At 40.3% G+C, this 17,620-nt stretch overlaps 1 protein-coding gene and 1 pseudogene across 1 annotated transcript in view; both read left to right on the top strand.

Annotated features, from left to right (window-relative positions):
• LOC147324811 (mucin-5B-like) overlaps positions 1–17,620 on the top strand; it is a 45,612-nt gene that overhangs the window by 16,621 nt on the left and 11,371 nt on the right. Inside the window, 7 exon segments of the mRNA XM_086302731.1 lie at positions 1,329–1,562; positions 1,657–1,813; positions 13,996–14,160; positions 14,374–14,432; positions 14,492–14,832; positions 14,915–15,330; positions 15,454–17,604. Coding sequence (XP_086158857.1) covers positions 1,329–1,562; positions 1,657–1,813; positions 13,996–14,160; positions 14,374–14,432; positions 14,492–14,832; positions 14,915–15,330; positions 15,454–17,604 — 3,523 coding nt within the window.
• LOC147324812 (general transcription factor II-I repeat domain-containing protein 2A-like) lies at positions 10,837–11,842 on the top strand (annotated as a pseudogene).

Genomic DNA, 17,620 nt, shown 5'->3' with positions numbered 1-17,620 from the left:
ACATGGAAATCAAATGTGTGATAAGCTGCAGGATTCAAACACAAGTGTAACTTATAAATGAATGTTCATACTTTTATTACACAATCAGAGAGAAAGAAAAAGAGAGAGAGTGCAGGACAGACAGACAGGTGACAGTCTCAGGTGTATACACTGCTACAAAACAGCACAAAAGAAGGAGGATTTAGTGTTTGTGTTATTACGAAACAAGGAGAGTTCCCAGATGGTACAGTGAACACATGTGTGACTCCTGTGATTAAAGCATCTTTCTTTCAGTGAAGCGTCAGCTCGTTCAAACACACGTTAAAGTCCGTTTGGCTCGACACCACCAAACAGAGGCAGCAATATAACATAGCTAACATTAACAGTGCAGTGAATCCTGCTTGTGCTGTGATATTCAGGACTGCAAACCGAGCAGTATCACTGACTTTCAGCTTGTCGTGTTTGTGGATATATGACTGACTTTAATTATCCATAAAATCATCACATTCTCTGTAAGATTAAAGTCAACTATTGAACGGCGTATATTTTGAAGTAAAGGCTTTAAAACCATCGCTAATGTCACATAACTTTCCCGACATGTGGCCAACAGTAATGTTTTAATGTTCTTCATTATAAAAACATTTGTGCATAAATAAGTGACATAATATTCAGTACTTACTTCTGAAAGTTTACTCTTCGGCGGCTCCGCTTCCGTCGTTTTTTTTCGGCAAAATTATCCACACAACCGCCGCTCTATGAAATCTGGGATATGTTGGGCCATGAAGGGGACACCGACCCATCCTTAAAATTCAGGGACGCATTTGAGGGCCGCATTTCGAGCAGCCTTTGAATTGGGACAGCCTTCGTCGTGTCGCTGTGACGTAATCTGCCATAAAATGCGGCCTTTAAGGCTGCAGACCCTGAATTGGGATACAGCCCAAATCCGGTCATTGGTACTTCCTGGCTTGTGTAGTTACTAGGTAACAAAAGCTCAACACTGCCCCTAGCGTCCTGGAGCACTTCTGTTGTGTTTTGGAGTTTGCATGTGTTTTGGATTTTGCAAGTGTTTTGGAGTTTGCAAGTGTTTTGGAGTTTGCAAGTGTTTTGGAGTTTGCAAGTGTTTTGGAGTTTGCATGTGTTTTGGAGTTTGCAAGTGTTTTGGAGTTTGCAAGTGTTTTGGAGTTTGCATGTGTTTTGGAGTTTGCAAGTGTTTTGGAGTTTGCAAGTGTTTTGGAGTTTGCAAGTGTTTTGGAGTTTGTACATGCTTTGTCTCTAGGGGCCACCGTACTTTATGGAACACATGTCATGTGTTATTAAAAAAAAGCAATGAACTTCTCTTGTTTCTCCAGGGGGAGGTGTGTGGCCTGTGTGGAAATTTTGATGGTAATGCGAAGAATGACTTCACTACCCAGGGTCAGCTGGTAGTGAGCAAACCACTAGAGTTTGCAAACAGCTGGAAACTGTACAGCAATTTCCCAGATCAGACAGCTGATCTTGAAGCTTGTACATCAGCACCCAGAGAAAACTGGGCAAAAATTATGTGTCATATCATAAAAGAGACATTTAACGAATGCCACTATAAGGTAATATGTTTGTAATTTGTCCAAATGAGTTCTATGGCTAATTTTATCATACATATTGTCACATATTTTTAATACATTTTTCGTGATTAAATAGGTAGACCACCTTCCATTTTATGAAAACTGTGTGAAAGATGCGTGTACCTGTGACAAAGGAGGAGACTGTGAATGTTTCTGCACAGCGGTTGCAGCTTATGCTCAGGCTTGTGCTGAGGCCGGTGTTTGTGTTGCATGGAGAACTCCAGAGATCTGTCGTAAGTAGTTATTCTTCACTCACAAAATAAAATGACATTTCAGCTTTTTATATACTTGATTAAATTTTAATTAACAAGTATTTTTGTTGAGTATTCAAATTGTTGAGTATTCAAACTACACAGGGGAAAATCAAAATCGACAGAGCCCATCGGTCCATTGGATTATCAAGACCTAATCACCCTCGTGCAATGATTATTAAGGTGCATAATCCGGTAGACAAGATTAGGATCCTCACTGCAGCTAAAGATAATGGCCCCCTGACTTATGATGGACAGATCATTCATATTCGACAAGATTTGGCAACAGGAGTAAAAGAGATGCGACGTGCGTTTAACGGAGTGTGCCAAAAACTTATCCAGAAAAATATGCGCTTTTATATGCGCTATCCTGCTACACTTAACTTTTCTCACGGAGGGAACAATTACTCCTTCCGTAAATCTGAAGATGCTCTTGCTTTTTTGAACAATTTGAGTTAAATTGAACACCGACAGCAATTGATTGAATATGATTAGTTCTATTACGGCACTTAAATATTAGACATACTCTTAATTTAAGGATACCCAGTCCATGTTAAGGTATATTGGAACTGGAAGTTGTACACTTATTAAGGAATGATTTAACTGTCCCGTCCCTTCTTATTTGTTTTTTCTTACAAACTTTATAAAGTAAAACATGTTTAACTCAGAAATATAAATGAGGTTGGCTGGTTCTCTCGGTGGCATGCGGGAGTTTGGAGAGGAAGTTTTGTGTCTTTTTCTTTTCCTTTTTGCCTCTCTGTCAGTGACTTTTGCTCGGTTTCACGAGACCAAGTTTTCTTTTTTGATGGATCGTAGGATCGTTTTTGTGGGGGGAGGAAAGGGGGATTTTAGGGGTTGTTTTTTTTCCTTTTTTTATCATTAATATGCGTGGTTATTGTTTCTGTTGTTTATTTATTTTTATTTTATTTTTTTCATGTTTTTGTCTATATAATGTATCTAAAATTACCCGCATTTCCTTCTATGAAAACATCCGTTTGCTTAATTGCAGTAGCGCACTCCGAGAAATGGTTTCCCACACATCATGTTATAATAGAGGGGGAAAAGAAACTATAACAAAAGAGATTGAGCTGATATGACTGACCTTAAAATAATTTCTTTAAATGTTAAAGGGCTGAATAATGTTGTTAAAAGACAAAAACTTCTTTCATTCTTGAAAAAGGAAAAAACACAAATTGCCGTACTTTCAGAAACTCATTTAAATGATTTGGAACACTCAAAACTAAAAAGAAATTGGGTTGGCCAAGTTTTTTACTCATCATATAACACAAAAAGCAGAGGAGTAGCCATCCTTATCCATAGCAAGTTGCCACTAACCATAGAAAAAGTCATAAAAGATAAGGAAGGACGCTACATTCTTATATCTGGTTTCTTATTTAGAGAATCTGTTTCTATAGGATGTGTTTATGGTCCAAATTCAGAAGATGTCTCTTTTTTTCCCAATCTCTTAACCCATGTTTCAGCCATAGCTTCCCCATATTTGGTGTTGGGAGGTGATTTTAATTGTGTTCCTGATCCTAGGGTTGATAAATCTCCACCAGGGAGTGAATTGTCGCTAAGAAGCATTAGATTGAAAGAGTTCTGTTCTGATCTAGAAATTTTTGATTCCTGGCGAGTACCCACAGATAGGGACTTTACTTTTTTTTCTTGCCCCCATCAGAGCTTCTCAAGAATAGAGTTGCTCCTGTAATCCAAGACGGTGTTGGATAGGATGGAAGAGTGTTCAATAAGGTCTTGTCCATTATCTGATCATTCAGTAGTAAGTATAAATATTCACCCACCTTATTTTGAGCCAAATTCCCGCCGATGGAGGATGAATCCTCATTTATTGAGTAACCCCTTATTTATTGAATATATCACTAAAGAGTGGAATGTTTTTATGACCACTAATAAAACGGAAGATGTAAGCCCATCTTTATTGTGGGAAACTGCTAAAGCCTATCTTAGGGGTAGTATTATCTCATACACTATAGCGCAGAAAAAGGCGTCAAAAGAACAACTCGATTTAGAGCACATAATACAAAAACTAGAAGTGCAGTTTAAAATCTCCAGGTCCAAAACTATACTTAAGAAGTTAGAAGCAGCCCGCTCAGCTTTAAATCAATTACTGACTAAAAGAGCAAAGGCAGCAATTTTCTTTGCTAAGCATAAATTATATGAATCTGGGAATAAACCTGGCCGTCTCTTAGCAAAAATAGCAAAAGGCAGGACAGATACAAACGTTATACAATCACTGTTTGATAATAAACATGTTAAGCATTATAAAACAATGGATATTAATCGAATTATGAAGCAGTTTTATATACACTTATACTCATCAGAGTGTAGTAATACAGATGGGAAGATGCGGGAATTTCTAGAGAAGGTGCCTGTTGTATCGTTATCAGAAAGTCACAGAAAAGAGTTAAATAACCCTGTGACAGAGGAGGAAGTGTGCCTTGCTATTAACTCCCTTAAAGGAGGAAAAGCACCAGGGCCTGATGGTTTCTGCCCAGAGTTTTATAAAAAACTAAGTCACCTTCTTGTAGGACCATTGACTGATATGTTTTTAAGAATGACCAATTGCCCCCAACACTCAGACAGGCTAATATTTTGTTAATTCTAAAGAAAAATAAATCTCCAGATAGGTGTGAATCATACAGACCAATCAGTCTCATCAATGTCGATGCTAAATTACTCTCCAAGCTATTAGTAAGGAGGCTTGAGGGCATTCTCCCACTGCTCATAAACCCTGATCAAACAGGCTTTATCCAAAATCGTTTCTCATCTACAAATATTAGACGACTATTAAATATTATACAATACTCGAATCAGACAAATCATAAAGCCTATGTTATATCTTTAGATGCCAAAAAGGCATTTGACAGAATCGAGTGGACATATCTATTTAATGTATTAGAGAGATTTGGCTTAGTTGAGGGTTTTATTGCATGGATTAAAACTATCTACAAATTTCCAGAAGCTTGTGTCATAACTAATGGTGTACAATCATCAGCGTTTCCATTGCAAAGAGGTACGAGGCAAGGCTGTCCCCTGTCCCCTCTCCTCTTTGCATTAGCACTTGAACCTCTAGCTGAGGCTATTCGCCAGCACCAAGATGTGCATGGTATAACAGTGGGTGGAACAAATCATAAGATAGCATTGTACGCTGACGATATTCTGCTGTTCTTATCAAAACCAGAACAATCAATACCAGCTATTATGTCTACCATACATGAGTTCAGCTCATTCTCTGGTTACAGAATTAATTTTGGGAAATCAGAAGTTATGCCGCTGGGTGATCAGATTAACTCTTTGCCAGATATCTCTAATCCCTTTCAATGGTCCCCCAGCAGCTTTACATACCTTGGGCTAAACATTCCACCAGTTCTTAAAGATTTATGGAAACTGAACTTATCACCCGTTATAATAAAAATTAAAAAAGATTTAGATAGATGGCAAAAACTGCCGCTTTCTCTTATGGGGCGTGTGAACTTAATCAAAATGAGTATTTATTATATCCCCTACAAATGCTACCTTTATTGATCACTCAGAAAGTTTCTTGTGATATAGAAAAAGCCTTTTCAAAATTTATCTGGTGTGGCAAGAAACCTAAATTAAGGATTGGAACTCTACAATTGCCTATAGATAGGGGAGGCTTAGGCTTACCAAATTAAATTTTTTATAATTGGGCATGTCATAGCTGTATCTTATGGGAGTGGCTACATGCTTATCTAAATTCTCACTCTCACCTAGACTCTTGGTCCACTTTACCTTATTCCCTTTGGAGCTTAGCTGTCTGTGACAAAAAAAAACAATATTAAAAATGGGGATTAAGAATAACCCAATCATTTATAATACAATAAGGGTCTGGGGGGAAATGCGTAAAAGGTTGGGTAGAGAAGATTGCACTTCATTCTTGACTCCTTTACTGAGAAACAAAGATTTTGTTCCAGGAATGTCTTGTAGCATGTTCGATAAGTGGCACAAAAAGGGATTAAGGGTAATTGGCGATTTGTATCAAAACAACACACTGATGAACTTTGAGCAATTGCAGTCAAATTTTAATATTCCTAGAGACCACTTTTTTGGCTTTCTCCAGGTTCGTAACTTCGTTCATTCTAGAATTCCACAGTCTTCAGAAATAGTTATATATGATGATATTGAGACATTTCTTATTAAGCGAAAAGACAGAACCCAATACAAAATCATACATCGCCTTTATATAGCTCCTAATGTCTTGCATAAGATTGCACCTCATATTTCCCATCTTTGTAGTAAATGTCAAAAAGAAACTGGCACTTTTTTTCAGTACTTTTGGGAATGTAAATTAATCAAAAGATTTTGGAGCTTCATATCTCAAGAACTAAGTAATATTTTTAACAACCTGATTCAAAGGGACCCCGGGTACTTTCTTCTTGGCCTACCCTCAAAAGAATTAACATTGAATCACTTGCAGCGCAAATTATGTCACAAACTATTGCTGGTAGCTAGGAAATGTATTCTCATTAATTGGGTTAAGGATAAACCTCCCTCTGTGACGTTGTGGTACAGAGAATTATTTAAAGTTATTCCTCACGAAAGAACTGCTGCTATTTTAGGAGGAAATGAGGGTCTCTTTCTCAATGTTTGGTCCCCTTTGCCTTCTTATTTGCCAAATGATTTGTCCCAACTGTTGAGGGGGGGTGGTTGCGATTAAGATGTTCTCAGTTAAATAGGAAGCAAGTGTAAAGGACAATTCATTTTTGGAGTTTATCTTTTTCTCTTTCTATATCTGTGGGTAATTGAGTGAAAATATGTTTTTTTGTGTCTGTGTGGATGTGGGATTTTTTGGGGTGGTGTTTTTTTTTTCTTTCTTCTTCTCTGTTTGGTTGTGTTGTTTTATGCTATTCTTGATAAACGAATAAAAATTGTATATAAAAAAAAACAAGTATTTACTACTTGTTTTATTACTGGGAATCAAGCAGGTTCTAATATACAGTAGAACTGAGCTGAGCTCTTTACATGTGTAAATTTAAATTTAAAAAAATGTTAAGTCATCGGTTATACGTTAGATATAAAAGGAAAAAAAATAGAACAAAGGCACTGTTGTCGTCATGCCATAGGTATGTTCTTCAGGTTTGGCTTCTTGTTTAATATTGCTGATAGTGCTGTCAGCGTTAATGTTGTTAAATTGACATTAACGCCATAACTGCATTAACACGGCAAGTACTCCGTTAATGCTAACATGCATGGGGCTGCACAGCGTCACCGTGTTAGCTCAGTTAGCTCGTTAAGTTAGTTCCCTGAGTGATCCCTTGGACCACTGTGAGAAACAGTAGATGTGTGGACTGTGGTCACGCCAGCATCTAATCCATCCACGTTACATGGTTTATTAAAATTATCAAATCACAGCATTTACATTTATGTTAGACTACTTTTATTTAACTGCTTTAGCCCACTTACAATGAAAATTAAAAAAAAATCTTGTTCATGACCTGTGTAGCACGTTAACACTATTGGAAGTAAAAACTTTCTTCTTCTATTTTCTTAAATAAAGCTCTGACTTGTATTATGAGTATGAGTCTGTGGTCTGGGAGAGAGTCCTGTAACTCTGTCTGCAAAATACAGTATATGATGACCAATGTTGGGCAATTAATTACATAGTTACTTATTCAAAAATGTTACTGAGTTTTACCTAAAAATGCAGCCAAGGCGTTTTTTTAAATAAACATTTCAAACTATTTACAGAACAATCAGCTGTTCCGCATCAAATCTGATGCCACAAAAATTATTTGTGCCACTACAAAAAATAATTTCTGTCCACTATGAGATAAAGGAGAACAACAGCCTGATACCTGCAGGCCTGACAAAAGAAGATGTATCATTCCTATAACACCTGTAACATTCAGTAGATGCCTCATTGTTCTGACACACAACAAAACTACTGACTACACTACACACTAACTACACAAGATTTGCGCTAAACTTCGCAAATCTCTCACATCTCAAAACACCACCGTCACTCCTAAAACTTCCTCCCGTTTCTTAACAACTAAATGCCATGTTTTGATTGGTCGACATGGGAAAGGGCGGGGGACGGGGGGGGGGTGTTGTTTTTCCTCACAGGCGGAGAGTGTTTTTGAGCGTTTTCCTTATAAAACACAGTTTGCACCATTTCTTCCCACAGTAAATATAGACAACGATAGTATTCAGGAAAAAAAGAAAGCATTGCATATTTTTTTTTTATCATAACTCTAGTTTTACGTGGCCTGTGGTATAGTCCACACTTTTTCAGTCAATTATTCCGTCTGTCCTGCTCAATTCTCCAATGGTTGTACACGTTGTCATTAACGTGGCTTCACTCCTGGTCAGCCACGCCGCTTTGGGATAAAGTGGCATCGTTCTAATCCCATTCGGGAGCAGCCAGTTGCTTACCGACTAAAATTGTAAAACAGAATTGTTAAAGTTTTAATTTTCATTTCATTTCAGGTTTGATTGTTTTTGTGCGCAACGCAGATTTTTGGTGCGCAGAGACCGTGCCAGCAGTGCGCAATTGCGCACGCGCACAGCTTAGAGGGAACATTGCTTGCAGCGTTAATGCGGTCATGGCTTTAACATCATTTTAACAAGATTAACGCTGACAGCACTACCTGCTGAATGTTCCTATTTAGACTGTATTGCTGCTTTAGAGTACAAAGTTTTGCTTTTTGTCTATTTTTTAATCTTAAACTTAAAATCTGAGATTCTTGCTTTGGGTTAATTATTCTTGTGACACATTTCAGTTTTATAATTATTGTATTTTTGATTTGTGGCTAAATGTATTATTCCTGCCTCCCCCGTGTCCTTATCTATGTTGAGCATGAGTTTTCTTGTCTCTGTGCTTAGTAGGTGTCTTTTATTATTTTTCTGTTATTTTAATAGTTTTTGCTGGTGTCTTGCCTTGACTTCCTGTTTGTTAAATTATCTTGATTATTTTCACACTTGTTAATTACTTGATATACTGTCTCATTCTCAGTTCCAATTCAATTCAATTTATTTATATAACACAAGATCACAGTCCTCGAGAGCTACTGTCCTGCAGCTTTTAGATGCATCCCTACTCCAACACAGCTGAATCAAATGTTTGATTACCTCTTCAGCATGCCATCAAGTTTGGAAAAGGTCTGATAACAAGCCATTCATTTGATTCAGCTGTGTCGGAACAAGGATGCATCTAAAAGCTGCAGGACAGTTGCTCTCGAGGACTGGGATTGGGCACCCCTGCAATAGACTATGGGAAAACACACACACAAACCATCCAGCCAGCCAGCCAGCCAGCCATCCATCCATCATCTTCCACTTATCTGAGGCCGTGTCACAGGCGCAGCAGCCTAAGCACAGAAGCACAGGCCTCCCTCTCCCCAGCCACCTCTTCCAGCTTGTCAGGAGGGACATCAAGGTGTTCCCAGGCCAGCAGAGAGATAACATCTCCCCAGCGTGTCCTTGGTCTGTCCTGGATCCTCCTCCCAGTGAGGCATGTCCAGAACACCTCACCAAGGAGGCATCCTTATCAGATGTCCAAACTACCTCAACTGGCCACTTTTGATGTGGAACCTCTTCGAAGCAGTCCAAAAGTCTTTTTCCATGGCCTCTCCAAAATCCTCCAACACACCTGAGTTTTTGCTTCATCCACTGCCTGAGCCACATCCACTTAGCCTGATGGTACCTATCAGCTGCCTCCAAAGTCCCACAAGGTTAACCAAGCCCAATAGGACTTCAGTCTGGTGGCTCCCTTCACCTCTGGTGTTCACCATTTGGTTCGGAAGTTATCACCACAGCAGGCACCAACCACCTTGTAGCTGCGGCTCGGTCCAGTGGCTTTGGCAATGGAGGTGCTGAACACGGTCCATTTACACTCAATGTCCCCAGTCTCCCTCGCAATGCTGTTGAAGCTCTGCCGGAGGTGTGCGTTGAAGATCTTGTGGTCCGGGGCCTCTGCCAGGTGTTCCCAGCACACCCTTACTATATCTGTTTAGGTGCACCAGTTTTGTCCAGCATCCTCCCCGACCACCTGATCCAACTCACCACCAGGTGGTGATCAGTTGACAGCTCAGCCCCTCTCTTTACCTGAGTGTCCAGAACATATGGCCACAGGCCTGGTGATACAATTACAAAGTTGATCATCGACCTACGGCCTAGGGCAGGCATGGGCAAACTACGGCCCGGGGGCCACATGCGGCCCGTTAAACATTTTGATCCGGCCCGCCAAACTTGAAAAAAAATTAATAAATTAACCTTGTTAATGTTTTATTTCCCCTGCAATTCTGATGTTTCCTCACTAGATGGCGCACTCTAGATATATTGCCTTTTTTGAGGTGAAGCGTAGGCCTATTACTCCACGTTTGCACTTTACCCTGTGACCCACCGCCCCTCTATGAAGATGAGCGGACCCAAGAAAATGAAAGTGGACAGAGAATGTCGAGTGTTCAAAAAGGAGTGGACAGCTAAATATTTTTTCACTGAATATCGATCATCTGCTGTTTGCTTGATATGCCAAGAAACTGTGGCGGTTTTTAAAGAGTATAATATTAGCCGTCACTTTGCCACAAAGCACGCTAATTATGCTAGCAAGCTCTCAACAAAAGAACGGGAAGCTGCTGCTGAGAAGTTGGCAGCTAATTTGAAGGCTCAGCAAAGTTTTTTTCACCGTCAAACTGCCATTCAAGAGTCAAGTACCAAGGCCAGTTTTATGCTTTCATTCAAAATAGCAAAGGCCAGCAAACCACTGTCAGAGGGCGAGTTTTTAAAAGAATGTATGGTAGAGACAGGAGGTATTTTGTGCCCGGAGACCAAAGACAAATTTGAGAAAATCAGTTTATCACGGTGGACAGTGACTTGCCAAACTAATAGATGAAGATATCACCAGCATATTAAACAAAAAGTCATTCACTTTTTATTCTTTAGCACTGGATGAAAGCAACGATGTCAAAGACACTACTCAGCTCCTTATTTTTATCCGAGGAATCAACGAAACCTTTGAAATAACGGAGGAGTTTTTGACAATGGAGTCTCTGAAAGGACAAACACGGGGAGAGGACTTGTTTGAACGGGTGTCTGCAGCCATCGAAAATATGAAGCTTCCCTGGAGTAAGCTTGTTAACGTCACCACAGATGGATCTCCGAATTTAACGGGAAAAAACGTTGGCCTGCTGAGGAGAATCCAGAATAAAGTCAAAGATGAAAACCCTGACCAGGATGTCATTTTCCTCCACTGCATCCTCCACCAGGAATCTCTATGTAAATCGGTGTTACAGCTGAATCATGTTGTGAATCCTGTGGTGAAACTTGTCAACTTCATACGCGCAGGGGGACTTCAGCACCGTCAGTTCATTGCATTCCTGGAGGAAACTGATGCGGATCACCAGGACCTGCTTTATCACTCCCGTGTCCGCTGGTTGAGTTTGGGCAAAGTGTTTCAACGAATGTGGGAGCTCAAAGAGGAGATTGGCGTGGTTTTTGGAGCAGCAGGGGAAGACTGAGGAATTTCCTGAGCTGAGCAACAAGAGCTGGATGTGTGACTTTGCGTTTGCTACGGACGTATTTTCACACTTGAATGAGCTCAACGTGAAACTGCAGGGGAAGGAGCAGTTTGTGCATGACATGCACACAAACGTGAAAGCCTTCAAATCCAAGCTGGCTTTATTCTCCAGGCAGATTTTGAACAAGTCATTCACTCATTTTCCTACACTAGCCATGCTGAAAGAGGCCGGAGCAAAAGTAAAGAAATACAGTGAGTCACTGGATGCACTGCACGGAGAATTCTGCCGTCGGTTTTTGGATTTCGATAAAATTGACAAGTCACTGGCCTTTCCTCTGTTACAAGACCCCGAAACAGCTCCAGAGGAGCTTCAGCTCGAACTCATCGACCCTGCCTTAAAAGAGAAGTTCAGCTCTCTGAAACTAAATGACTTCTATGCTTCACTCAATGATGCCGCGTTTCCAAATCTAAGGCGAAAAGCGCAGATGATGTTGGCTTTACATTCAGCGTCATGAACATCAACAAAGCCAGCCACAGATCCAAGTTAACAGACCTACACCTCAGATCCATCCTGAGAATCGCCACAAGAAAACTAACTCCAGACTTTGATGCGCTGGCTAAAAAAGGAGACCAACAACACTGCTCCCATTAAAATGTGTGTGTCTCCGTGATACGCACGTTGTTAAAATGAACAGTGAGCGCAGATCAAATATAACGCTTCACAGACTGACTTGCTGCAACTGTTTTGTTCTTGCACTGGTCGTTGTTGACTTTTGGCACCGGGTAAACAAATTGAATAAAAGGAACAGGACAAGTACATCTGCATCTCCTACCGTTTTTGGGGGGAAAAAAAAAAAAGAGTCAGGAGGAGAGTGATGTGATATCCTGAAGGATAACAGAACTTTCAGTGCTTTAAAATAAAATGTTCATTTATTTGATTTTCAGTCTTTAAAGACTCATTTCGAAGTCAGAGATTTTATTGTAATGCTTTTCTTCATTTTCATTGGAAATTAAAGCACATGTTTTCTCCATATCCCAAGATGTGTATTTTTCCCCCAATGAGGTGATGTTTTCAAAGCATGCCATCTATCTGCTCCGGTTCCGGCCCCTTTGTCAAATGTTAGAACTCAATGTGGCCCACGAATCAAAAAGTTTGCCCACCCCTGGCCTAGGGTGTCCTGGTGCCGCGTGCACTTATGGACACTCTTATGTTCGAACATGTGTGTTATGGACAAATTGTGATTTCCACAGAAGTCCAACAACAAAACACCGCTCGGGATCAGATCCAGGAGGTCGTTCCTCCCAATCAAGCCCCTCCAGGTCTCACTTGCATTGCCCACATGAGCACTGAAGTCTCACAGTAGGACAACAAAGTCCCAAGGTGGAGCACCCTCAAGCACCCTGCCCAGAGACTCCAAGAAGACTGGGTACTCTGAACCGTCAGTCAAAAGCACAGACAACAGTCAGGACCCATTCTCCGACCTGAAGGCACAGGAAACAAACCCTCTCGTCCACCGGGAGAAACCCCAACGTACTTTCAGCAAGCCACCTCCGCCTCTAACACTCAGGGCAACACCAGACTGAGTCCAGCCCCTCTCCAGGAGACTGGTTCCAGTGCCCAAGCCATCCATTGAGTTGAGCCCTGCCTAACACACATTGCACCCAAAGTCTTGCAGGTGGTGCTCTAGGGTCCTGTGTATATATATTAGCTGTTCCTAGCACTGCGCTCTTCTGGACAGACATCTCAGATGTTGTTCCTGGGATCTGCTGGAGCCATTTGCCTAGCTTGCTGATCACTGCACTGAGTGCTCCGATTAACCACTAGCACATTACAACATTGGGTTGGTTAACCATCACCAGTTTCTGTCTGTATCTGCATTTTAAACTTGGGACTTCCATACTCTGCACAGATGTTCCTGTATACTATGCCAGCCACTTGATTATAACATTCTATGTATCCCCTGCCTGCTAGCATCCTCCTGTTAAGTGCCAGATTGTGTCAGCGACATCTTTACACAGCCTGCACCTGGAGTCTTGCCTGGTGCGGTTGACCCCTCCCTCTCTGGATCTTATACTTAGAGTTTGTTCCCATGTTTTTCAGTCCAGCTTTGTCCTGTTACTGGAAGGATTTCTGGATGTCAGCCAGTTCCTCTATCTGCCGGTGGTACATACTGTGCCATTCATTTTCTATGGAACACCACAGATGTAACATAGTTGACTAAAACACTCAAAATTCAACAAAACAGGTCCTCATCACTTTTAAATGTTCAAGTGCATAGCGCGGAGGATGTTATAAGACCTTGAGACAATCAGATATAAAACACAATATTTATGAGTTTTTAAATTTCTAAATTGGTCAGATTCGACCTGAATACGACAGGAAGGGCTAGGGACCCTTACCAGATTCATATACCCTGGTCAGGAGTGGAACCTCTGACCTGAAGTTCCAAAGGCGTGTGTCTGTGTGTATGTGGTTTTTTGTAAAATATGACACTGACAATTTTTAAGAGGGGATAAGGTCATAAGATTCATACTTAATTAACATTTTTTAAAAATGTACATCAGGTCTTCTATTTTAATTTGATTTATTGAAAACTAGCATCTAGTAAATAGGCTTAAGCTTGATTTTTCATTTACACACATTTCTGTTGGTTTTTTTTCTTTCTAGCTGTATTTTGTGATTACTACAATAAACCAGGTGAATGCACATGGCACTATAAAATGTGTCCCATCAACACTCATAACAACTCCAATCACTGCCTCAAGACCTGTGACAATCCAGAAGGAATTTGTCCTAATGATATGAACTCCCTTCATATACACCAACTTGAAGGTAAGCATATATGTATATATTCCAATGTGTTAAAGGTGAGAACTGAAGACATAAAAGGTAGACAATCCCCACTTCACTCATTTATTTAAGAAACCGTGACACTAGTTGGACCACTGTCCTACATTTCAAGAACTTTTTAATTAAAACAAGGAAACGAAATCAGTATATGAAATTGCTGTAACTTCACAATGTTTTTGTTTTTCATTAATGCAGGTTGTTACCCTGAGTGTGGAGAAGACACGCCGTATTTTAATGAGGACATACAAAGATGTGTAACTCATTGTGAAACAACCTCAACAACTACAACAACAACTCATTCTACAACAACAAGTGGAACACCGACTACAACACCAACTCATTCTACAACTACAAGCTGGACTACAACAACAGGTTTTACTACAACAACACCAACTCATTCTACAACTACAAGTGGAACACCGACTACAACACCAACTCATTCTACAACAACAAGTGGAACACCGACTACAACACCAACTCATTCTACAACTACAAGCTGGACTACAACAACAGGTTTAACTACAACAACACCAACTCATTCTACAACTACAAGTGGAACACCGACTACAACACCAACTCATTCTACAACAACAAGTGGAACACCGACTACAACACCAACTCATTCTACAACTACAAGCTGGACTACAACAACAGGTTTAACTACAACAACACCAACTCATTCTACAACTACAAGTGGAACACCGACTACAACACCAACTCATTCTACAACTACAAGTGGAACACTGACTACAACACCAACTCATTCTACAACAACAACAACAGGTTTTACTACAACAACACCAACTCATTCTACAACCACAACTGGAACACCAACTACAACACCAACTCATTCTACAACCACAACTGGAACACCGACTACAACACCAACTCATTCTACAACTACAACAACGACTACAACAACACCAACTCATTCTACAACAACAACTGGAACACCGACTACAACACCAACTCATTCTACAACTACAAGCTGGACTACAACAACAGGTTTTACTACAACAACACCAACTCATTCTACAACTACAAGTGGAACACCGACTACAACATCAACTCATTCTACAACTACAAGTGGAACACCGACTACAACACCAACTCATTCTACAACTACAACAATGACTACAACAACACCAACTCATTCTACAACAACAACTGGAACACCGACTACAACACCAACTCAATCTACAACTACAAGCTGGACTACAACAACAGGTTTTACTACAACAACACCAACTCATTCTACAACTACAAGTGGAACACCGACTACAACACCAACTCATTCTACAACTACAACAACGACTACAACAACAGGTTTTACTACAACAACACCAACTCATTCTACAACCACAACTGGAACACCAACTACAACACCAACTCATTCTACAACTACAAGCTGGACTACAACAACAGGTTTTACTACAACAACACCAACTCATTCTACAACTACAAGTGGAACACCGACTACAACACCAACTCATTCTACAACTACAAGTGGAACACCGACTACAACACCAACTCATTCTACAACTACAACAACAGCTACAACAACAGGTTTTACTACAACAACACCAACTCATTCTACAACTACAACAATGACTACAACAACACCAACTCATTCTACAACAACAACTGGAACACCGACTACAACACCAACTCAATCTACAACTACAAGCTGGACTACAACAACAGGTTTTACTACAACAACACCAACTCATTCTACAACTACAAGTGGAACACCGACTACAACACCAACTCATTCTACAACTACAAGTGGAACACCGACTACAACACCAACTCATTCTACAACTACAACAACAGCTACAACAACAGGTTTTACTACAACAACACCAACTCATTCTACAACCACAACTGGAACACCGACTACAACACCAACTCATTCTACAACTACAAGTGGAACACCGACTACAACACCAACTCATTCTACAACTACAACAATGACTACAACAACACCAACTCATTCTACAACAACAACTGGAACACCGACTACAACACCAACTCAATCTACAACTACAAGCTGGACTACAACAACAGGTTTTACTACAACAACACCAACTCATTCTACAACTACAAGTGGAACACCGACTACAACACCAACTCATTCTACAACTACAAGTGGAACACCGACTACAACACCAACTCATTCTACAACTACAACAACAGCTACAACAACAGGTTTTACTACAACAACACCAACTCATTCTACAACTACAACAACAGCTACAACAACAGGTTTTACTACAACAACACCAACTCATTCTACAACTACAAGCGGAACACCGACTACAACACCAACTCATTCTACAACTACAAGTGGAACACCGACTACAACACCAACTCATTCTACAACTACAACAACGATTACAACAACAGGTTTTACTACAACAACACCAACTCATTCTACAACCACAACTGGAACACCGACTACAACACCAACTCATTCTACAACTACAAGTGGAACACCGACTACAACACCAACTCATTCTACAACTACAACAATGACTACAACAACACCAACTCATTCTACAACAACAACTGGAACACCGACTACAACACCAACTCAATCTACAACTACAAGCTGGACTACAACAACAGGTTTTACTACAACAACACCAACTCATTCTACAACTACAAGTGGAACACCGACTACAACACCAACTCATTCTACAACTACAAGTGGAACACCGACTACAACACCAACTCATTCTACAACTACAACAATGACTACAACAACACCAACTCATTCTACAACAACAACTGGAACACCGACTACAACACCAACTCAATCTACAACTACAAGCTGGACTACAACAACAGGTTTTACTACAACAACACCAACTCATTCTACAACTACAAGTGGAACACCGACTACAACACCAACTCATTCTACAACTACAAGTGGAACACCGACTACGACACCAACTCATTCTACAACTACAACAACGACTACAACAACAGGTTTTACTACAACAACACCAACTCATTCTACAACCACAACTGGAACACCAACTACAACACCAACTCATTCTACAACCACAACTGGAATACCGACTACAACACCAACTCATTCTACAACTACAAGTGGAACACCGACTACAACAACAGGTTTTACTACAACAACACCAACTCATTCTACAACCACAACTGGAACACCAACTACAACACCAACTCATTCTACAACCACAACTGGAACACCGACTACAACACCAACTCATTCTACAACCACAACTGGAACACCAACTACAACACCAACTCATTCTCCAACTACAAGTGGAACACCGACTACAACACCAACTCATTCTACAACTACAACTCAGACTACAACAACAGGTTCTACTACAACAACACCGACTCATTCTACAACTACACCTGGTACACCTACTACAACAACAGGTTTTACTACAACAAC

The sequence above is a fragment of the Aulonocara sp. 'chitande type north' Nkhata Bay genome, linkage group LG7 (genome assembly GCF_057382095.1).
Source record: "Aulonocara sp. 'chitande type north' Nkhata Bay isolate Kocher_YH1m ecotype deep benthic linkage group LG7, A_spYH_male_GT1.1, whole genome shotgun sequence".
Lineage (NCBI taxonomy): Eukaryota > Metazoa > Chordata > Actinopteri > Cichliformes > Cichlidae > Aulonocara > Aulonocara sp. 'chitande type north' Nkhata Bay.
This window is presented reverse-complemented; position numbering and strand designations above follow the sequence as displayed.